Source organism: Callospermophilus lateralis, chromosome 1 (assembly GCF_048772815.1).
Source record: "Callospermophilus lateralis isolate mCalLat2 chromosome 1, mCalLat2.hap1, whole genome shotgun sequence".
Taxonomy (NCBI): domain Eukaryota; kingdom Metazoa; phylum Chordata; class Mammalia; order Rodentia; family Sciuridae; genus Callospermophilus; species Callospermophilus lateralis.
The window spans coordinates 34,633,500-34,658,174 of NC_135305.1; the positions used below are offsets into that span (position 1 = coordinate 34,633,500).

Consider the following 24,675-nt stretch of genomic DNA (forward strand, 5'->3'; position numbering starts at 1 on the left):
TTTGCCCAGAACCACAGCCAAAATAAAGCTCTTCTTTATTTTGACTATGGCTAATCTTATCATTGGAAAGGTTTACCTTTGTTCACTGGGGAAAAAAAAAAAAGATTATTCTTTGTTCACTATAACTTTCAATTAAATTAAAATGACACAAGGAATCCTGAGTTTGGTTTGTTTTTTATTTGGAACATTGTGACCCCTAGAGGAGTATCTTTTCTAGTTCCCTTGTGGAAGTATATGGAACCAAGCTATGTTATAGTTTAGCAACAGAAAATGAAGTGAAACAGACCAACCAGCCTGTTTTCAGAGTCTACTTTTAACACTTACAGGTTATTAAAGAACTGCCCAAGTCGCGCATTTAAATGAAGCAGGCAGTAGCTTTCGATTCTGGAGCTTGGCCTTGTAGAGGGTTAAAGCCAATGACATATAGACCTTCCACTCACCTCCTCACTACGTGGTGGGGTTGTCTCCACAGGTGGCAACCACCCCCTAAGGGCAGATGATTTTTGCAAGCTCTGAAGAACTTCTTCCAGCTATATTGTAGGACAGAAATGAAGTACTGACAGAATCAAAGTTTATTCACGTGTTCTTGCAGAAGGCTTTCTGATATCACTGTTTTTCAGTTCTTTCTGGTTCACATATCACGTTATGTAGCACCTTTCTGCATAGCTCATCTTGCCATATTTCGTTAAGACCAGAGAGAAAGTGAGAATATGGGGAGAGGACTAGCGAGGAAAAAAAAGGACGGGTTAAGAGCAGGTTAGAGGCCAAGATACTACTACAGAGTTAAAAGAGTCCGTCTCTCAAACAAAGGTCCCTCAGTCACGACCAGTCTCAGTTCTAGTTTCCTTCCTTTCACTACGTTCCTCTCCTCCTCAGTCTCCAAGTATGGAAGCTAGTGCAGAACCCAACGGCAGAGTCGGAAATGTGAAACCGGTAGATACGATGCGCAAGAGGGCTGCAACTAAGCTTACAGCTTCTGAAAGCCCCGACTTCCCAGACCCCTTCGCAGAAGGGCGGAGCTCGCGGTCGGCGCCCTATCCCCGCGTCCGCACGTCGCCGTAGCCCCGCCCCTCCCTGCCCCCTCCGGCTCCGCCCTTCCCTGGGGCTGGTGCGGCGGCGGCGACGTCAGCGCTAGGAGACCCCTGGGTGGCGGCTGCGCCGTAGGCGGGCCGTGGCCTGGACGCGCTGCAGGGAGGGGCGGAGCGAGCGGGCGGGAGCGCGCGCCGGGCCCGCCTCGGCTGCCGCCGCCACCGCCACTGCCGCGGGAGAATGATCTGGGCGGTAGCGGGCGGCCCGGGCTAGCGGCCACGAGCCAGTTCTGCGGCTGCCCAGACGAGCAAAGGTCGCCAGCCCCGAGTCGACCCCCTCTCCGCCCCCCAGGAGGGGCGAGAGGGAGCAGCTGCTGATGTCAGGTACGGCCAGGAGAGGCGCCCTCAGGCTGCGGGTCGGAGGTCTGGGCTCCCCTCGCCCTCCCCCTCTCGGGGTGTGTGAGCCGGAGCGTGGAGGGTGGAACCGAATCCAGGCGCCGCCAAACAGGTGTCTTGGGGTCGGGGCCGGGCTTGGGGCGTTCGGGCTTCTGAGAGGCGCGGGGCACTTCGAACTCCTGGTGCCTCCGCGAGCTGCCACGGGGGCCGGGTGCCCACGGGCCGTTATTTTGACGACATGCAGCCCCTTGTCGTGGCGGGTCCTTCCTTTCGCCCTCCCGCACTCCTCACCTCCTGCGCTCGTGCTGCCGGGCGTCGGGCGTCCGCGTGAGGCGCGGGCTGCGCCCCGGCTGTGGGCCGGATCACCTAGCGGTCCTGTCCTGCCGGGCCCTGCCTGCCCCGCCCCCGGGTCCTCCCCGCCCGGGTCCCCAGCGGCGGTCTAGCCAACTCGACTCTCAGGTGTGGGCACCTTCCGCGAGAGCCGGGCTGCAGCGCCGCCTGAGCGCCCAGCGAGCGGGCGCCGTCCAGAAGTGCCTGGGGCTTGCTTGGATCATCAGGTTTGTCTGTAGCTGATTTATTTTTTAAAGTTTCCCTGCCGCTGACAGTGAGCCAGGTGCGTGTCAGGGCACTTGCTACCAGAAAGGGGGAGGGTTTTTTTTTTTTTTTTTTTTTTTTTTTAGCTCAAATTTTTTTCCCCTTTCCCCCTGCAAAGTGTGATGGATTACTGGATTCTGGCAAGTTGTCCATAGTGCTTTGAGTTTAGATAAATTGCATGCTTCTAATAGACCGCAGTTTAGGGGTAGGGATTTATTCATTTTTAGCCCTTAGCCGCCCCCTCCCCCTTGCCATTTTTTAAAATAACATCATCAACAACAACACAAGACTCACATTCTGGAAAAGCTTTTTAAGTTTCCAGTTTTCTAAATTCATTGTGAGTATATAGCCTTATTTCCTTTTAATGCTTTAATGATTAAAAACTATGCTGACTATGAATTGATTTCATTATGAATTGAAAAGTTACAAAGTGGGTTGGGGCTGTAGCTCAATTGGTAGAGTGCTTGCCTAGCACGTGTGAAGCACTGGGTTCGATCCTCAGCACCGCATAAAAAATAAAATAAAGGCACTGTGTCCATCTACTATAAAAATATTTATTTTTTTAAAGTTATAAAGTTAGAACTTTAAATAATTAGGCAATATGTAAGGGCCAGAAATATGTTAATTTAGTAAAAGTTGGATGTAGAACATAGCTCCGCCTGGGTGCCAAGAAAAAAAGTGTTGTGCTTAATTTCAAGTTGTTTAATTCTGGTAAGTTTGGGATGTGGGAATCCGAGTTTTTGAAGGTATTTAGATGACAGCTTTTCACTCCCTTATCAGAGAAATGTCAGATGAGGCTTATGCACATGATATGGAGTGTTCTAACTATTGTATGTAATAAACTGTATTTGTTTTATTTTCTGCCAGCTTTAGTATATATTGATGTATAGTTTAAATGAATATAAAGCTTCAAGTTACCAAACAGTTAACTCTTTTCACCATATGTTAAGTAAAACAGTGATTTAGTAAGGAAAGTATGACTCATTTAAAATTCTTCATAGTGAAAGAGAATGATTTTTCAGGACTAGTGGAGAACTATTAAATATCTGTCTCAAATTTGCCTGGAATTTGTGTTTTTTCAATATCTTTTTGCTTAGGATTCAGCATGTAAAGATAGTTTGTGGTTATTATCCATTTAGAGTTTAAGTATACTGTCTTTAGATTGTATGAGTCTATATTTCTGAATAAATTAAATATCCAGAAATAAATATGCAGATTTAGGCACAGATGATGAGTTTGTTTACCTAATGATAGAAATATAAAAGTGATATTGTTAATTATATGCGAGGTACTATTTGTATGTTGTTATGTGCTGCAGTAAAAATTCTGTTATACTGATTACCTTTGTAAGCCATGTTAATTTAGAGTCTTCATGTGGTAAAATTACTGATAGTAATTTTTGTGACAGTATATTTATAAATCTTTTAATAGAAAATTATCAGCTTGATGCTACATTAAAAGTTTAGGTTTCCCAATAGAAATTTTTAAGTGAAGAAGGAAAAAAAATCTGTTCCTTAAAATGTGAAGTTAGCATTTTATTTTAAAATCTGGTTATAAAGGAACTCCGGTGTGAAATTAAATTTTTATTTTGCACCTAATTCAAGCATCCCAGGGGAAAATATGTGCCTAAATTTTAATGTGTGAAATTATGAAGTCTTCTTTGGAGGAAAAAAATAAAGAAGATGCTCCTTGTGAGTTAAGGAAACCCCTAAGAAACTGGGAAAAACCAAAAAGAAAATTCAAATAAACTGTCCAGCCCCTGTAGAATGATCTGTCTTGCACATTGAAGGGACACATTTAGGGCAAGAAAAAGCAATGTTGAGGAAATTCTCAAACAGGAAATCTGATTAAAATGAAAGCTATGTATTTAAAACATTACTTAAACTGGTAGAAGTTGGATAATGGGCAGAATTTGGGATTACATACAGCTTGGTGTAGTTGTTTGCATTCTGTTTTTCCCCCCCCTAGGATTGCCATAATAAATAACCACAAACAGCCATTTAAAACAACAGAAATTTATTGTCCTAGTTCTTGTGGCTAGATGTCTGAAATCAGGATGTTGCCAGGACCATGCTGTCAAGGTTCTAGGAGAGAATCTGTTCTAGGCCTCTTCTTGTGTCACTGACAATTCCTTGGCTTGTAGCTGTATCACTTCATGGCATTCTCCCTGTGTGGCTCTGAAACATTAGTACTACAAGTATGGTCCCTGGATTCTTGTATCACCTGGGAACTTGTTAGAAATGCACATTTTCAGAGTCCAGATCTTTGTTTTGAAAATTGTTATAATTAACTTTCCAGATGATTCTGATGCAGACTCAGGTTTGAGAACACTGATCAGGATGGAAAAGAAAGACAGTATACAAGATGAATTTAAAAAATAATGTTAGATATTAATAAGTGCTATGGGTAAGAGTAGGATGGTCAGGGAAGACCACTGAGAAATAAAGACCTGAAGAAATAAGACCATGGGGAGTGAGACATTAGTGTCTGGGCATATGTCTCCAGCAGATAACAGCAAGTATAAAGACCATGGTCATGTTAGACAGATGTCAGTGAATTCAAAGGTAAAACATGGAGAAATAGTATCAGAGTCAATCCTGTGAAATTGTTATTTGTTTGTTTCTTACCTCCCAAACCACTAAGTCCAAGGAAGAAAGATCACAAAGAAAGGGGTGAAATAGGATGGCAGATTATGTGAAGGTCATTTTAAGGTTTGGGCTTTTTAAGTGAGATTAGGAAGTTGTAAGGGTTCAGAGCAGTTGGGTGACAAGATACATGTACAATTTTAAAAAGATCACTCTGACTACTCTAAAAAATAGAATGAAGGAAAGGTTAAAGGGGAAAAAAAAAGTTGATTAGAAGGTTTTTGCAACAGTTAAGAGAAAGGGGTGGCTCAGACCAGGGCTGTAGTTGTGGAGAAGTTAGAACAGGTACAAGACTAAAAACAGATTAAAAGTAAATGTGAAAAGTTAACTTTTTTTCTTCTTATCTAGTTACCTCTGTCATCCATATGCCCTCCTGAAAAGCAGCTATTCTATATATATATATATATATATATATATATATATATATATATATATATATATAATTTTTTTTTAAGTATTTTATGTACATATGAGAGACTTAAGTTTCAACAAGTTAAAGGAATAGTTATTGACTGGGGCCGATTTCCTTCTCCAGGAACATTTGGCCCTGTCTCGAACTTTTGATGAACCAGTGAGAATGCTGCAGGTATCTAGGAAGTAGAGGCCATGGATGTAGCTAAAAATCTTTTAATGGTGAACAGAACCGCTCCAACAACAGTATTATCCAACTCATGGTGTCATGTCAGTAATTCCAAGATTAAGAAACCCTGATTTCATGGGATTTTCAAAGGTGATAGTGGAGAGAAGAGAGGTCATTGTAATTAGATGTATAGTAGGAATAGTGAAGCCAATACATTGGATGCTTTGAGAACTGTTGTTAGTTCAGAATTGATGAAGTGTAAGGCACAGGATAGCAAAAGATGAAACTGGACACCTGGAGAGTCTAGATCAAGGAGAACCTTTTATATCATGTTAATTAAAGATGCTTAGTTTTTGAGTTGTAGGCAGTGGAGTTCCATGAAAAGCTTCATGGTATGACATAGTTAGCTTCATTTCATAGAGGTCATTATGATAACAGGATGAGGTGAGGAGAGAGAGAGCACTTAAGTTAGAGAGGAGATAGGTTAGATATTGCAGTACTTAGATGTGAAGAATGTATGAAATAGGGCAAAGAGTAGAAATGGAGAGATGATGGATTAGAAAACTGTTTAGAAAATAAAATTGACAACACTTGATAATTGGATTTGGGGTGAGGATAAAGGGGATCATTAAGAATGTCTCCCAGCCTAGGGGGTGTAAGTCTGTGAGACAGCACATGCTTCACATGTGCACAGCTCTGGATTTAATCCCCAGAACCCTTCCCTGGCAGGGGAAAAAAAAAAAAAAAAAAAGATCCCCGATTTATCCTGTAGATAATCAAGATAGCTCTAAATGAAAAGGGAATCTATTGGTGAGTTACTTAGATAACCACCAGTAATTAATATAAGAAGTTTTAAGGGAGTAAAGTAATGATTCACTTTTGGACATGAATTTGAGATGCCTATAGTCCAGGTAGAAGTATTTAGCATGTATCTGTGCATGTGACTCTGAAACTTAAAGTTTGAAAAGTATCAAGAGATCCTTTTGTGTAACAAGTATGGAAAAATTAATGCACTTTGATTTTTCACTCTCTAGATAAAGTAGTCTACTTTCATTTAGGTTTTTTTTTTTTTTTTTTTGTCAGAAAGTAATAGGTATATACCTGATTTAAAAAATAAACATTAAAATTAAGCACTAAGTTAAAATTAAAAGTGAAAAAAAATTGTCCTTCTTGCCCATGCCACCTTGCTAAAGTTTTTATTTATACAGTGTACACACACACATTTATATATATTTTTTGTATTTTATATATACATAAATGTGCACTTACACATAAGCATTTAAAATGGGACTGCTATGCAAACTTCAGTAATTTGTCTAAAAAAATAAGTCTTTTACACAGTTCAAATGAATGAGGTTGTGGTATAAAAAGACAAGTGAAAAGGATAAAGTAGTGGCTAATGGATATAACATGATCTGTTTAATGAATATTAAAAGATGAATATACATATATGGTGACATAGGCTTTACTTGTTCTTTTTTTTTGTTAAGTCTTTAAACAATGGATAATAGTTACTTTTTGGTGAGAACTAGTGATAGAGATGGTAAAGTGTATATAATACATTTTTGTATGTTTTTCCTTCTCCAAGTATGCTTGGGTTTCTTCTCATTTTCTGATTTAAAAAGCATATCTTATTCATCATTAATACTAATCTTAGCCAAAAGTACAAACACTTACCAGAACACATAGATGATTGATTTTGACAACTGTATTCTGTTGTATGGTATGATACCTCCATACATACATTTCATCAACAAACATCTTGGTTTATAGCTGTTGTGAACACCACGGAAGGATTCTGGGATTTGTATCCTTGAGATAAATTTTTAGGTGTTTTCTCCTAGTTTTAACTTCAATTTAAAAAAAAATATTTAATTGTTAATTATAAAAAGAGATCCTGCTGTTTACTTGTTATGTTTTCCAAAAGATCAATTATTTCAATTTTTTTTTTGTATTATATATTGAACCCAGGGGCCCTCTACCTTTGAGCTACATCCATCCATCCATCCCCAGCTCTTAATTTTTATCTTGTAACAGATATCACCAAGTTGCTCAGGCTGGCCTCAGACTTGTGATCCTCCTGCCTTAGCCTAACTTGCTCCTATAAGGGAGACATGCAGCAAGTTAAGTACCAGCATTCAATGAAGAATAAACCAGGGTTATAGGATTTCAGACAGTGGTGAAGGCACAACTTGAATGCAGCAGTAGTTGATAGTTTAAAACATAGCAGGACTGTGTGTCAAGGAGTTAACAAATATGAGGCCTGGGCCTAGAAGCAGACTCAAGTACTTGTTTCCTTGGAGACTACAGTTAAGATAAATGTGGAATGTTGTGTCTGGAAATCCTTTATCTGAAGTTCTGAGTTGGAAATTGAAGCTGCTTCTGTTTATAATAATCTGTCATTCACGCAAGAATGGGATAGTCCATTCTCATGGATACAGTTTCAAATAAAATAATTTCTGACACAGTATTGATTATAGAGAAAAGTTTCTCAGCACTATGTATTTAGTGTTAATTAAAAATGCATTTTATATACTAATTGTTGACTTGTCTGTTCATTCTGAATATCAGATTATTTTAATTACTCTGTTTTTCATTGGTAGTATATTTTAATATGTGGTAGAATTTGTCTACTACCTTCCATTCCCCTTTTAAGAATTTCCTAATTACACTTACATATTTATTTTTTTAAGCAATATTTAGAATAATTTACCATGTTATTTAATTTTTTAAAAAATATTTTATTTAAGATAGATCAGATAGCTGGACATGGTGATGCATGCCTATAATCTCAAGGGCGAAGGAGGCTGAGTCAGAAGGGTCACAAGTTCAAAGCCAGTCTCAGCAAGTTAGTGAGACCCTGAGCAACTCAGGGAGACCCTGTCTCAAAATAAAAAGGGCTGAGGATGTGACTCAGTGGTTAAGTGTCCCTGGGTTCAATTCTTAGTACCAAAAAAGCAGGGTAGGGGATCTGATAGGGTTGAAAAAAGTATCTCTGTGATTTTTTTTTTTCATTTTTCCATAACTTCCCATTTATGTTCGCGTTTGTTTTTCCACACTTTTAGAAAAAGTTTTGTGAAGTTATTTAACAAATCTTCCTGTGTTTTAGCTGGGATCATGTTATGTACAAAGGTAAATCTGCAGAAAATTGACACCTTTAACGTTGATTATTTTTTTTTAATTATTTTTACTTTGGTGAAATACACAATATAAAAAAATCACCATTTCAATCATTTTTAAAATTTACAGCTCAGTAGTATTAAGTACATTTATGATGTTTTGCAACTACCACCACCATCCTTCTCCTGAACTCTTCATCCTGTAAAGCTGAAACTGTATCCATTTAAATAATTCCCTGTTCTCCACTTCTCATAACCCCTAACCATCAAAATTCTCATTTTTACTTTTAAATATTTCATCTAAGTGGAATTAAGAGATATTATCAACAGGAAAAAGGCAAACCACAGAATTTGGGCAAAATACTCACAAATCATATGAAAAAGAATAATATTCCAAATATATAGAGAACTCTTAAAATTTAACAACAAAAAACATATTTCAAAACTGGGCAAGGGACCCGAATACACATTTCTCCAAGGACACACGAATGGCAAGTAAGCCACTAAAGAGATTCTTTTTAAAATTTTGCTGAAATCCAGTTTGCTGCTTATTTTACTTGGAGTTATTGACTCTGCCTTTTTTTTTAGAGAGAGTGAGAGAGAGAATTATAATATTTATTTCTTTAGTTCTCTGCGGACACAACATCTTTGTATGTGGTGCTGAGGATCGAACCTGGGCCGCACACATGCCAGGCGAGTGCGCTACCACTTGAGCCACATCCCCAGTCCTTGACTCTGCCCTTGGTATCATATCTGAGAAATCATTGCTAAATCCAATGTCACGAAGCTTTTGCCTGTTTAGGCCTTTGATCTATTTTAAATTAATTTTTGTATATTGTGTTGTGTAAGAGACCAACTTCATGCTTTTGCATGTGGCTATCCAGTTTTCTCACCCCATTTTTTAAAAAGACTTTTTCAAACCTCATTAAACGATATTGGTTCCATTGCAAAACATGATTTGGCCATAAAAGTATGGCTTTATTTCTGGACTCTATTCCATTGGTCTGTATTTCTGTCTTTATGCCTGTACCACACAGTTTTGATTACTGTAGCTTTGTAACAAGTTTGAAATTAGGAGGTCTGAGTCTTCCAGCTTTCCTTTTTTCAAGATTATTTTAGACTACCCAGGGTTTCTTAAGATTCCATTTTAGGATGGATTTTCTGTTTCTGTAGAGAACTTTGTTGGGATTTTATTAGGGATTCCATTGAATTTGTAGATAGCTTTGAGTGTTATTTACCTCTTAGCAGCTTTGAGTGGTATTTACCTCTTAGGAGTATTAAGTGTTGAAGTCCTAGAACATGGAATTTTTTCTTCTTACTCCTGTCTTCTTTAATTTTGGTGATGTTTGGTAGTACTTATTGCTCAAATCTTTCACTTCCTTTGTTAATTCCTTGGTTTCTTTTTAATGTTTTTGTGAGTTAAATTGTTAACTTTCCTCCTAAATTGTTCATTATTGGTTTCTATATTTGCAACTTATTTTGTATACTGACTTTGAATCCTGATAGTTTTACTGAATTCACTTATTGGACATAACAGGTTTGTCTGGGTATTAATTTTTTTTTTCAATCTAATTTAGAATTTTCTGCATATATGATCAGACTATGTATAAGTAGAGAGGTAGAGATAATTTTAAATACTTCTTTCCAATTTAGATATCTTTTTTTCTTGCCTATTTACTGAGGCTGGAACTTCCATTACTAAGTTGAATATAAGCAATGAAGGCAAGGATAATTGCCTTGTTCCTGATCTTATGGGAAACACTTGCAGGCTTTTACCATGTGTATGAGGTATGCTGTGGATTTCTCATTTATGACTTATTATGTGGAGGTAGTGTCCATCTGCTGTTACTTTGTTGAGTGTTTATGAAAGGGTATTAAATTTTGTGAAATACTTTTTATTGCTTCAATTGAAATGACTGGGTTTTTCCCCCACTTCATTCTGTTAGTGTGGTATACTACCTCGAGTGATTTTCATGTGTTGAATTATCTTTGCATTCCCAGAATAAATCCCATTTGCTAATGGTGTAAAACTGCTGAATTCAGTTTGTTAGAGTTTTGTCAATAATTTTTGTTCATATTGCTTATTGCTTAGTAGTTCTCTTGGAGTGTCTTTGGCTTTAATATCAAGGTAATAGTGGCGCCACAGAATGAGTTAAGTGTCCCTTTTCTATTTTTTGGAATAATCTGGTGTTTTAGTCAGCTTTTTCACTGCTGTGACCGTATGACCTGACAAAAGCAATGTAGAGGAGGAAGAGCTTATTTGGAGGCTCACAGTTTCAGACATGTAAGTCTGTAGAAGACTGGCTCCTATTGTTCTGGGCCAAAGGTGAGGCAGAACTCATGGCAGAAAAGTGTGGTGGAGGAAAGCAGGTCAGGACATGGCCACCAAGAAGCAAAGAGAGAGTGTTCCCATCACCATGAACAAAAATATAAATCTCCAGGGCATACACCCATTGACCCAGCTCCTCCAACCACACCCTACGTGCCTGCAGTTACTACCCAAGTTAGTCCTTATCAGGGGAGTAGTGCACTGATTAGTTTAAAACTCTGATAATCTGATCATTTCATCTGTAGATTTTCTTGTATGCATTGTCTCACACGTGAACTTTTATGGAACATTTAATATCTAAACCATACCATTTGATAAGTCTTGACTTTAGTTCATTAAATGTTTGGTAGAACCATCTTTTGAATCCATCAAATCCAGAGCTTTTAGTTTTGGGGAGGTTTTTTTGTTTTTCTTTTTTCTTTGTTTGTTTTTTTTTTAATCACCGATCCAATATTTTTGATTACTGATTCATTCTCCTTCCAGTTAGTAAGGATCTTCAGAGTTTTTTTCTTTTTGACTTAGTATTGTTATACTTTGTTTCCAGCAGTTTTCATCAGTTATACAGTTGTTGGCATCAGTTGTTCATAGAGTTCTCTTATAATTCTTTTTATTTATGTGGAAAGGGTAGCAGTGAACCCATTTTCATTTCTGATTGTAGTAATTTGAGTCTACTTTTTTCTTAGCCAACCTACCTGAAGGTTTGTCATTTTGCTGATGTTTTTGATGACCCAACTTTTATAGTTAAAAGACGTGTATTAAATATTGATAATCTAGCCATCTTTTGAAGAAGACTGAAATACTATTAAACAGAAAAATCATTGAAAGCAGCTATTTGTAAAATTAATCACTCATTTATAGATAATCAACAAATATGATAGAAGATCACACTGCAACAGCAAGCAAAATAACTAATCTTTGTTATTTTCTTCTTTCTGTTGGCCTTGAGTTTACGTTTTTTGTTGTTGTTTGTTTGGTTGGGTTTTTTTTGGTTCTTTAAGTTGTAAAGATAAATTGTTGGTTCAGCTTTAATAATTGCCCATGTTTACCTTTATTGTGATCCTTGTTTCTTTATACTTTATTATCTAGTGTCCTTTTGTTTCAACCTGCAGGACTCTGAATTTCTTGAGAGCAGGTCTAGTGTATTGAATTCCTTTAGCTTTTGTTTACGTGAGGATGTTTTAATTTTTGATCTCTGTACATGTCTGGGAATTGTGGTCAATGATTGTTAACTATAAGATGATTCTACTGAAGTAGTTTATTGTGCAATCTTTTGGGGAATCCATAGTGTGATTCCAGACCAAGTGGTTTTTAATTTTCCCCTCCTAAAAATCATAGCAGATAATGCCACTGCTCTGTTGACAGACCTGTTATCTCCTTCTTGCTCTATGGTAGTCTCCTAGTGTGTATGCATTCCCAATTCTAGCTCCTATGGTTTTTTGTGGGATGGCTGTTCTCATACTGACAAAGCCTGCACTTACCTATATAGATGCTATAGAAGCATCTGGGAAATCTATTTCTTAGGACAGATATTAACCATTTGGGCTTTTATGTTTAATATTAAAGTATTGTTTTAAATCTGTGACTGAAGGTAGGAGTAAACTAAATTGTAACCTCTATTGTTTCCAGAGCTACTCAGCGTGAGCTACAGTTGCCCTCTATGGGAATTTGCTTGGTATGTTCCTTTTGCTTTGTTCCTCTACCTGTTTTATTACCCTATAAAAGTTTCCAGGAAATACTTTTGTTAACCTTTAAGAGAAACCGAGGTACAAGTTGATTAACGAACAAGTTTATTTGGGTTAATCTGAATTGGAAATTAGTAGACACAAATTTCAAGCAGCTGAAATGTGCTCTGAGATTCTTAACAAATAATAAAGGCAAAAACTCCAAATGAGGAGGGGGATTACATCAGTTGTTTGTCAAGAATAATTTAGAGACTGGAAAATTTGAAGTATATACATAAAGCAGTTCTTAGGAGATGGGGAAGAATAAGAACAGATGAATTTTTGGGAAACAAAGGGAGTTAGATGACCCTCATGGCTATAAGATTTTTTGCTCTACTGAAAACTGTAGCTCTCAGAACTTAAATTACAGAATATAGCAAGTTGCACAGGGTCAAAGTTTGTTTGAAGGTAGCTGTGATTAAAGTCTGCTCTCTCATGTCCTTCTCCACACTTATGGGAGGCTTTATTCTGCCTTTATCTTTGTGATTTTAATTTTTTTGTTCTCCAATAAATCACTTTCACACAAGTGCCTTGGACTCAACTTAAGGTAATTACTACTTGTGTTGCTTTTTCTTTAATACTCTGACATGGGAGAATGAGATTGGATTCTGGTTTACTGTGTTATATATTTTTGAGATTCTCTTTCAAATATTGGTCTCAAACTTTTCTGTAAAAGAATTGGTTAAATTCTGAATTTTCTAAAATGATCTATGTAGAATAAAAATTATTTATTGAGGGATTGAAATATTTCATCCAGGAAAAGTCTGGACCTTCTTGATGTCTGATTCTCTTACATTATTTCTTTTATGGTTATTTAGGTTTTATATCTGGAGTGAGCTTTGATAATTAGCTTTCTAAAAAGAAATATGTTTCATTTGGGCTTTTATGTTTAATATTAAAGTATTGTTTTAAATCTGTGATTATGAATATGGTTTGAATTCTCGTTTGAGAAAACCAATGGCAAAAAGACATTTCTGAGCTAATTGAGGTAACTTGATTAAAGACAACAGTAGGAGAAATTTATTACAAGCTGTGAGTTGGATGAAACCAAAGAATTAATGTTATTTTTTTTAGGTATTTGATAATGGCATGGTAGCTTGTAAGAAAATGTTCATATTTTCAGAGAGGACTATCAAAGTATTTAGAGATAAGATGACTTGAGTCTGAGACTGGCACTAAAATACCATAATTAACTGAAGAATGAATACATGTTATTTTAAAGTTATAATCAATCTGTGTACTGGGTATATGGGTTTTTTGGGGGGGCGGGGTTAAACTTTAATGTGCAAAGATTTTTTATAATTAAACTTTAAAAAAAACAACTCTTGAGTTGCCCCATGATGAAATTAGAATACATAATTCTTAGAAGCACATTATCTTTCCTCCTTCTCCCCACTCTCCAGCTCCATTGTAGTTGGAACTGATGTCATTTTTGCCTAGATCTCTTAATTACTAGTATTGTTTTGGCCTACATAGCTTTTCTTTATAGGATAACATTTCTACGTTGTGATATAGTTATCACAGTTTCTTGATAGTTTTATGTTGGAAAGAATCACATGTCTCTTACCAACGATGGTATGATTTCTCCATTTCTGAGAGTTTTTTTTATATTTAGATTTCTATCTTAGCTGAATTATATCTTTAGGTGGTATATTGAAGGTATATGGGTACTGAACCCTTGCATATTTGAAAATGTCTTCCTGTTTTGATTCTTAAATGACAAATTGCTTCATATTTAAGCCTATGAGCACACGTTTTTCCCCCTGAGAAACTTAGGTTTTGCCGTATTTGTCATTAAATAATACTAGGCGCTTTTTTATTTATTTATTTATTTATTTTTTTGAGAGAGAGAGAGAATTTTAATATTTATTCTTTAGTATTTGACAGACACAACATCTTTGTCTGTATGTGGTGCTGAGGATCGAACCCGGGCCGCACGCATGCCAGAGGAGCGCGCTACCGCTTGAGCCACATCCCCAGCCCCTAGGCGCTTTTTTAAAAATCTGCCTAATGTTTTGCTTTTGTCTTGCTTGTTCCTGGATACTTATCAGAGTCTGAGTGAAATTCAAGATATCTTTTAAGTACTGATCTATATGTATCAGACTTTTGGGGTCATGGATGAGACCTTTATTCAGATTTACAGTATTTAGTACTTTTAAAGATATGTTTTAAAGTATATATATTTTTTCTATTTATATATTATACATACACACACACGATTGTTTGGAGAATGTGTTATTCTCTTTTGGCTCTCCATTGCTTGTCTTTCATGTCTGTCATTTTCTAAACTAATACAAAGCAGTCCTATACAGTTGCATTTTCGTTTTTTAATGAAATATTTAGAATTGCTCTCTTTCATCTTTTTACATCCTTTTTCCCCACTGCAAGATTTTTATATAGGTTCTATAATTTCTATTTATTTATTTTAAATAGAATCAATTCTCCTGGTATTGCTTAAAAATTGTGTTAGATGGAAACCTTTTTTACTACCCTCCATATATTTTTATGTACCATTTGGATCTTTCCTTTGTGCTACTGCTGGTTAATGGTTTCTCTCTAGTCATTTGGTCCCTGAGAGGGGTAAATAAGCAAGGTGTGGCACTTTGGGCAGCTGCTTTTCAGTAATTTTTTTTTTTTTTTTTTTAAGGAGAGAGGAGGTCAGAAAACTTCACTAGACTAGAGGTATATCATTCAAACTTTGTATTTTTCTTATTTTGTCTGGGTGAGTAGTTTACTTTGACAATAAGTTATGCTTAATGTGTTAGTACATTTTTCTGTGCATCTTGATCCATAGCAACTGGTCACTATTTTACATTCCCACTTGCAATGTACAGTGATCCATGTTCTCTACATCCTCACTAGTGTTGGGTAGTGTCACTATATTTTTAATTTAGCCATTCACATAGGTATTTAGATTTTAGTTTTAGTCTCATCTTCCTAATGGTAAATCAAGTTGAATATCTTGTTATCTTTACATCTTTGGCAAAATGTATTTTGTACATTTTCTAATTGAATTTTTTAAGTGTTTTGGCTTCTTTAGTTTTTTCCTTTTATGAATTGTGCTCTTTGTTGGGGTGGCAAGGGGGGTTACCAGAGATTGAACTGAGGGGTGCTTAACCACTGAGCCACATCCCCATCCTTTTTGAGACAGGGTCTTGCTAAGTGCTGAGGCCGATCTCAAACTTAGAATCCTCCTGTTCTAGCCTCCCAAGTCACTGGGATTAAAGACACTGTTGTATGTGACTGACTATGTTTGATATGAAGTCTAAGAACTCTTTAGCTCTAGATCCTAAGGATTTTTTTTTAACCCTAAATGTTTTATACTTGCATGTTTTAGCACTTAAACCTGTAATCCATTTTGAATTAATTTTTATCTAAGAGATAAGACTTAGGTTCATGTTTCTTATTTGGATGTTTTTATTTTGTTGTTTTGTTTTTGGCCTAGTATTGAAAAAAATGTTCTGCCTCTCCATTCATTTGTTTATGGACCTTTGTCAAAAATCAGTTGAGCATCTTTACGTGGGTCTGTTTCTGGGTTTTCTCTTCTGCTGCATTGATCCATGCCCTCTGCTGGTACTATATACTTTTAAATTATGGTAGCTGTGTGTCTTGAACTTATGTAGACTGACTCAAAATTATAGCTATTCTGGTTCATTTGCTTTAATTTAAGAATTATAAAATAATATTGTATATGTCTACAAGATAGTTTGTTGGAACATTCATAGGAATTGCATTAACCTTGCATATCATTTTAGGGGAACTTGACATCTTTTTTTTTTTAACTCATGAACATGGTATGTCTGTTTAGGACTTATTTTTTTTCATCAGCATCATTTGACTTTTATTACAGAAGTCTTGAATGTTTTTTGTTAGCTGTACACATTTTTTGAGCAATTTGATGTCCAAATTCCTATTAATATTGATATATATATAAAGGGAGTTTTTTTTAACTACTTGTCTTTGGTGTCTACATGTTCATCATTAGCATACAGAAATGCAGTTGAGATTTTGATATGTTTGTATTGTATCTTGTCACCTTGTTGAATTCACTTATTCTAGGATTTTTTTTTTTTTTTTTTTTTTTTTTTTTTGGCAGGGGTGGGGATGCTGCAGCAGGGTACTGGGGATTGAACCTAGTGGCATTTTACCCCTGAGCTATAGCCCTGGGCCTTTTGGAGACAAGGTCCTGCTAAGTTGCTTGCTTAGGGCCTCACAAATTTGTTGAGGCTGGCCTCAAACTTGCCCTCCTCCTGGTTCAGCCTCCCAAGTTGCTGGGATTACAGCAGGTATGCTCCACCACACCCAACTAGTCATTTTTTTCCCATAGATCTCTAGATTTTTTTTCATAATCATGTATTCTGCAAGTAGGGACAGTTTTAATTTTACATTCAATCTGTATGTCATTCATTCCCCTGCCCCCACCCTGCCTTTTGTGGTTCAGGTCTGATATTCATTTTTCTTATTTGTAATACGGATACTGCTATCAAATTTTTAAAAAAGGATGTTAAGTTTCTAACATGGTACCTCACATGTACTGTATTTTAAACCTTTAAAATGTGCAATACTATATAGGAGTCATCCAAGTTTTACCAGGAAAGTGTTAGAAAAATAAAAATCACAGCTCATTTTAATGTAGTTTGAAGAGAGAAGTATACTTTGAATATGTAGGTGCAACAAATGAAAATCACAATTCAGAACAAAATTACAAGTACTAGGTATTTTGCCTTGGTAAAATATGGAATAAAGCACTAAAAAAAAAAAAAATTAAAAGGAAAAAAAAGAGGATTTTAAGGACTTTATTAGGAATTGCCATGACTTTCTGAGCCTAAAAATTGTCCAAAGACTTGCTTTCTTGGTTAAGGGTGTTAAAGTCTTTAGAGAGTATTGGTGATTTGATCAAGTGACTGAAAACCAAGCATAAAAGAAGATTCAAAAGGCACACCTTAAAGATACCATGAGTGCAGTTCCAGACCAAATGATAGAGGAAATGTCACAGTAAAGCCAGTTAGAAAAAAAAAATTTGGTTCTCCGATGTATGTAAAGTATGTGTCCACAATACTATAAGTAAATAATAGCATTATGTCTAAAAGACCAAAATGTATGCACCTTAATTTTTGCTCAACAACGTCAGCATTTACCTGAACCCTTCATGAATCAATAATTTTGCTGGTGGTCTTGCCTACGTGTCAGTGGGTGCTCATTGATGAGGATGGTGGTTGCTAAAAATTGGGGTGGCTGTGATAATTTCTGAAAACAAAACAATGAAGATTACTACATCCCTGGATTCTTTCTTTCATAAAAGTTTTTTCTGTAGCATACCAGCTGCTGATAACGATTTAAAAAAGAGGGGTCCTCTCATACCCTGCCACTGCTTTATCAGCTAAGTTTATGTGATATTATCATTCATTTGTTGTCATGTCTATATCAAGAGACCTCTTTGCTCATCTGTAAAAAGCAACTGCTCATTCATTATATTTTTATCATGAAATTCCACAATTCAGTCACATTCTTAAACTCAACATCTGTAGTTACTTCCTCCACTGAAATCTTGAACCCCTCAGTCATTCATGAGGATTGGAATCAGCTAGCTTCCAAATTCCTATTAATATTGACATTTTGACTTCCCATGAATCAAAAAGTTTTTAGTGGCATTCTAGAATGGGTGAACCCTTTCTAGAAGATTTTCATTTGCCTTTGTCCAAACCAGAGGAATCAGTATGGCAGACAGCTTTATGAAATGTATTTCTTAATAAGACTTGAAATAACTCATTGTTCCATGGGCTACAGAATGGTGGTTGTGTTAGGCATGAAAACAACATTAATAATGGAAACAATATTATTAAGAGGCCACCATCAGGCTTCTTACAGTGACTGGATGCATTATCAGTGAGCAGTAATATTTTGAAAGAAAATTTTTTTTTTTTTAGCAGTAGATATCAGCAGTGCCCTTAAAATACTCAGTAAGCCTTATTGGAAATAGATGTGTTCTCATCCAGGCTTTGTTGTTCCATTTATAGAGCTAAGGCAGAGTAGTTTTAATGTAATTCTTAAGGGCCTTAGGATTTTTCTAAATGATAAATAAGCATTGACTTCAGCTTAAGGTCACTAGCTGCTCCTAACAAGAGAACCTGTCTTTTAAAGCTTTTAGCTATGACTTTTCTTTAGCTATGAGCTTCCTCTTTGGTATCTTTTTCCAACATAAGGCTCTTTCGTCTACTTGGAGATCTAGTGCAGTCAACTTCATCTAATGATCTGCACTAGATCTTGGGTAACTCACAGTGGTTTCTACATTAGCACTTTGTGCTTCACTTTGCACTTTTCTTTTGCTAAACCTCAGGAATCAACTTCTAGCTTCATATTTTTCTTTTATAGCTTCCTTATTTCTCAACCTTCATAGAAGTGAAGAGAGTTAGACCCTCACTTTGGCTTAGGCTTTGGCCTGTTGGAATATTCCAGTGGATCTATCCTCCAGACCACTGAAACTTTTCATATTAGCAGTAAAACTGTTTCATTCTCTTATCATTTGTGTGTACACTGGAATAGCACTTTTAATTTCCTTCAAGAAGTTTTCTTTGACTTTGATCAAGCTTTTGATTTAAAATAAGAAATGTATAAATCAGTCTTTCACTTGAACATTTATAGGCCATTGTAGGATTATGAACTGACTTGAACTTCAATATTGTTGTGTCCTAAGGGAGTAGGGAGGCATAAGACAGGAAGAGAGATGGGGAATAGATAGTTGGTGGAGCAATTAGAACACAAAACTTAAGTAGTCTTACTTAGGTGCAATTCATGATGCCTCCAAATAATAATACAGGCAAAGGTCACAAAGCAGCATAAAAGATTCAGTAAGTTTGCAATGTTGGGGAAATTACCAAATTTTGGCAGACACATAAAGGGAGCAGGAGCTATTTGGAGAAATAGTTGCTTGATAGAGGATTGTCACAACTCTTCCATCTGTTAAAAAACTATTTCTGAGGCACAGTAAATCAAAGAACAGTAAAACAAGATATGTCTGTATCTACAAGAGTTAAAAAAAAATCAGTCCTCAAACTTCTCTAGTGCCTATGTAAGAAGACTGTTGAATAATAGCTAATATCTATAAAGTTCTAAGGAGAATAATATTTGAACATGGTCAAGTTGTGCTTTACATACGAAGATAATAGCAGACATTCTCAGACATGCAAGAATTTCAGTATAGCACCAGTTAGCACTGATAAAAGAACTGCTTGCTGAAATCCAGCCCTCAAAAAAATGTAACATTAATGAAAAACTCAAAATTTAGAGGAGCTGTAATATAATTACTGTTAGCTGAAATCCAGTTTAATGGGTCCAAGATTAAGCAGTCATGAAAGTACAGTTAATAAATTTTTACCAAACAAAAATAATTCACAAAAATTGTGTGTGCATACTGATTTCCACATTTCATACATCAAGAAACCCAGAGATACTGTCTAAAATGGAAATATGTAATTAAATAAAGGGCCTCCAACTGCTTTGTGTTTTTCATAATTTTCTTTTTCTAATCTTAAAAGGGATCATTCGGAGAAGAGAGGGTCATACTTTAAATGTTCTTTTCATTTCAGTGTCTTCCTATAAATTCAGATAGCTCTAATTTATATGTTAAATCTTAAAATAACATGACTATTCCCAGTTCTATAAATTATAACTTAAATGTGGTTAAGACTTGGAATTCTTGACTCATAGTGTGTCTGTGGGAATGTTTCTAATCTCTGAGTTACATCTGTAAAATGGGAATAATATTACCTGCTTTATCCATGTAAAGCTCTTAGTACAGCACATAAATTTATAGTTACCTCTTTTATGACCCTGTTATTCATAGAAGGAAAGATCTGTAATGATATTCACCAAATGCTAATAGTTTTTTCTGGGTGATAAGATTTGGGGTGATTTCTTCTTTCATGCATTTCTCTATTTATTGAAATTTTTTCTTTACAATAAATAACAGAGCTCTCTTTAAAAACAAATTTTAGTTGTGTTAGCACTTTTTTGCATCTAAAATCTCAAATGCTAAGCCTAGAAATCTGTATTTTTTAAAATGTTCAAGTGGTTCTGCTGATGCATCAGATTTGGAAAGCATTTGGCATAAATAACTTCTCTCCACCCAATTCAGTTGAAATTCGAAGCCCCCATAATTGCAGCATGGTTAAGCAATGTCATCTTCTAGTCTGTTCTGCTGCAGTACTGTTTCAGATTTGTTAAAAATCTGAAGAGGTACACATGATTTTGCTAGAAATCTGAGTGGGCTTTGAGGGTACATTCTACTTATCCGAGATATCCTAGGATCAGGAAAGAAAAGTAGCTTACAGATACTTAGTCATTAAGGCAGGTGTCCTTGAAATTGGAAGAGGGTGAGGTAAAAGTAGCAAGGAGAAGCCAGCGTATGCTGAGAAGGCAGAAGAGTAAGAGTATGGCATCACAAAACATTTTAAAATTAAATCAAATTATATATAACATCAAGCATTGTTTTCCAGGACCTCTTAGAAGACAGACTTTGAGCTTTGATTTTTCTTAGCTTCATTTTCTCTCTACTATTTTCTCTTTCAGAATCAGTACAGACAACCCTCCAAATCTACAGGTTCCACATCCATGGATTCAACCACCTGTGTATTAAAAATTTTCTTAGGAGAAAAATATAGCATATGTATTGAGCATATACAGGCTTTCTTCTTGTCATTTTCCCCTAAATTCCCTAATAACAATTTCTACAATATAACAGTTATTTATATTGTATTAGGTATTACAAATAATCTAGAGTTAAAGTATGTGACAGAATTTATATAGGTTATTTGCAAATACTTTGCCATTTTAAATAAGGAACTTAAGCATCTGTGGATTTTTTTTGTGTGTCTCTAGGGAGTTCTGGAATCAAAGTCTGTAGATACTGAGGGACAGCTATAATTATCTTGAGGAGTAGAACTGTGCCAAATATCTGGTTCACCTCTCTTGACTTCTCCTTTCTTACAGATCTTGGACCAGAAATTCTCACTGCATTGATATCTTAAGTGTCTTCAAACTTCTATATTTTGAGTAGATTTTTCTGATTGTGCTTTGATGTTTGGTCTGAAAGCCACTTCTGGAAATATAATATATATAAAATATATATTTAATAATTATATATAATAATATATATTCTTGAAATATAACCACGTGAAATTGTTTGATATTTGTCGTTATATTGATAATCTTAGTTTGTACATCTTGGTTTCATATTTAAAGGTAATTTTGATTGGGAGGCTTATCTCCCAAACTTTGGTCTTTATTGTATATGTCCCTTTTCCTTCCGTGTGAGTGGTGATTGGATGTAGAGTTTGAGAAATGTAATGGAAAGAGCACTGGCTTTTCTTAAGCAGTCAGATCTGGGTTTAAATTGTGGCTCTTCTTGATTGTGCCAACATATATTAGTTATTTAACTTTTAAAAATTTCTGTTATCTCATCTGTGAAATAGGCATAGTAAGAATGAAAACGAAATTATGTATGGACAGTACCTGGCATATGGTAAATGCTTAGCAAACTTACTGTTTAAATTATCTTGGAGAATTAGAAACTATACATCTAGGACCATTCTAATAGCAATTTAGAGGAATTTATAATTTCATGATGTATGAATGCTTAAAGGGGCCATATATTTTGTGGGAGAGTTCGTTAGGTATTTTTTGAGCAGCAACTGTGTTCCAAGCATCCTAGTTAATCTTGTAATAGATAAATATGATCCAGGATCTTGCAGTCCAGTGGGATAGCAGAGAGAGATGGTAAGAGCATGGTGTAGCTACTCCACTACTATCGTGAAGTTGAGGTATTAATTAGAGCTGGAGCCAGCAAACTTTTTTCATAAAGAGTCAGGTAAGGCTTTGTGGGCCATACTATCTTTTTAGAACTACTCAGCTCTAACTTGGAGTAAGAGTACAAAAGCAGTCAGAACCAGCACACAAATGAATGGGTATGGATATGTTCACATAAAACTTTGTTTACAAAAGCAGATATGAGGCTAGCCCCTTCACAGACTAAATTACTTTGACATTTTGGTTTGTGGGGCAGGGATTAAACTCAGGGGCACTTGACCACTGAGCCACATCCCCAGCCCTATTTTGTATTTTATTTAGAGACAGAGTCTCTTTGAGTTACTTAGGGCCTTGCTGAGTTGCTGAGACTGGCTTTGAATTTAGCGATCCCCCTGCCTCAGCCTCTAGGCATCCACCATGCCTGGCTACTTTTACATTTTTAAAGAGTTGTTTAGAAAGAATGAGATGCTCTAGACAATATGTGACCCTGGAAGCCTGAAGTTTAATTTCTAGTCCTTTACAGAAAAAGTTTGTTAACCCCTGAGTTGGAAAATAGAGTAGCTTGTGATTGCTATAAAAGAAAGGTAGATTTTAAGTACTATTGAGTTATTGACAACTAAAGAAGTAAAAGATCATGGCAAGCAGTCTTGGGTTCATGAAGGATCCTGGTGGGAAGAATGGGAAATTTTGTGTGTAAATACTGACAATCATCCAAGCCAACAATGGTTATTCAACTTATTACCCATGTGTTTTATTTAATTGTCTATAATATGCTGTTATAGCAGCAAATAAGGTGGTAAAGTCAGAGATAAGTTAAATATTGTTAGAGTATTTTTCTGTATGAAAGGAATTAACTTTCCATGATTGCTGTAAACATGAGACTTTTTATTCTTACGTATATCGCTTTATACTTTTATAACACTTTTTTTTTTTTTTTTTCCCCTCCAGAAATACACTTTCGGGAAATGGCCTCTAAATCTTGGTTGAATTTTTTAATTTTCCTCTGTGGATCAGTAATAGGTTTTTTTTTATGCTCTCAGCTATTTAGTATTTTGTTGGGAGAACAGGGTGACACACAGCCCAATATTCTTCATAATGATCCTCATGCTAGACATTCTGATGATAATGGACAGAATCATCTGCAAGGACAAATGAACTTCAATGCAGATTCTAACCAACATAAAGGTATGGTTTATGTTATTAAGGAGTATATTAGTCTAAGCATTGAGTGTTGGGAAATTTATCTATATGAATTTTGTTTTATCACTATGGATTATTCCAGGTATTAAAACAAAATTTTATTTGCCTAATGAGAAGGAATTGCTAAAGCCCATGTTTATTTAGGAAATAAGTTATTTTAAGTTTATTTTTCAGTAAAAATGGTTCAGAAACCATGATTTGGAAAAAGGACCAAGTTTTAGAAAGTTTTTCTTTAGACTCAATTTTGTTATCATGGTTCATCTGTATATGTGGGTTTTGCTGTTCTTTTGTTTTGCTCATGGTTTATGCTGAGTCTTGTTTTTCTAGCAAAACTCAAGGTTATATTTTATTATAAATATTTATATTATAAGTATGAAGTGTTACATATGTTTAATGTAAATATAGAATAATATTTACATATTAACTACTGATACAAATTGAAAATTGAAGTTTATATAAGTGATCTTCTATCCTTTTGAGAAAAAAAAACAGGGAAGTAAAAGTACAAAGGATGTGTTAACAATGACTTCATTTTTCTCCTGGTCTCTTTAATCAGATATTTTCAGTTGAGTCTTCCATGTTCCACTTAACGTTGTTTTTCTACACATTTCTATCTTCGGTATTTCCTTTGTATGTGAAACATCGTCAACTTTCATGATTTTAATTTCCACCTGTTTCTTATAGTATTTACCTTCAGCCCACTTCCAGACACTTTGAGTTGTTTCTTTCTTTCCAGTAGTAAATTAATTCTTCCCTTCCTTTCATGCAGGTATCAATGGTGGAGGTATCATAGCCCAGTTGTTTTATCAACCATGCATACAATGAACAAATTGTCATGTTACATGAATGTTTATATAACAATGATTGAGCTCTGACTACCTCTGTGTTCTTATTATAGAGCAGTTTGGTCACTATGTACTTGTTCTGTAGCATATCTGTCTCAGATCATTAATTTGAGTCAGACTTCCCTGCTACCTGTAGGTTATATTATGCCTCACTGCAGGTGCATTTTTTGATACCTTTTGTTCCACACAATGGCCCACACAGTACATGTTATGCTAAAAATTTAACTCCTTTTCTTTTTCTTCTCTCCTAAAACTTGTTTTTCCTATATTACCATCTGCCTGAACCAGAAACTATGAACTCATGGTACCTACTTTATGTACCAATCAATTCCATTTGTCACTGAATTCTAATGTAATTTTAGATATTTCTTCCTCTCAGTCCATGGTACATATTCCCTAATTCAAGCCTTTAGC

General features: G+C 35.8%; 1 protein-coding gene across 1 annotated transcript in view; it reads left to right on the forward strand.

The window, feature by feature from the left end:
* The first annotated feature begins 1,252 nt into the window (after positions 1–1,252).
* The window catches only part of C1galt1 (core 1 synthase, glycoprotein-N-acetylgalactosamine 3-beta-galactosyltransferase 1), a 34,474-nt gene continuing 11,051 nt past the window's right edge, over positions 1,253–24,675 (forward strand). Inside the window, exons 1-2 of the mRNA XM_076833913.2 lie at positions 1,253–1,412; positions 23,165–23,401. Coding sequence (XP_076690028.1) covers positions 1,406–1,412; positions 23,165–23,401 — 244 coding nt within the window. The 5' untranslated portion in view covers positions 1,253–1,405. The remainder of the gene's footprint in view (positions 1,413–23,164; positions 23,402–24,675) is intronic.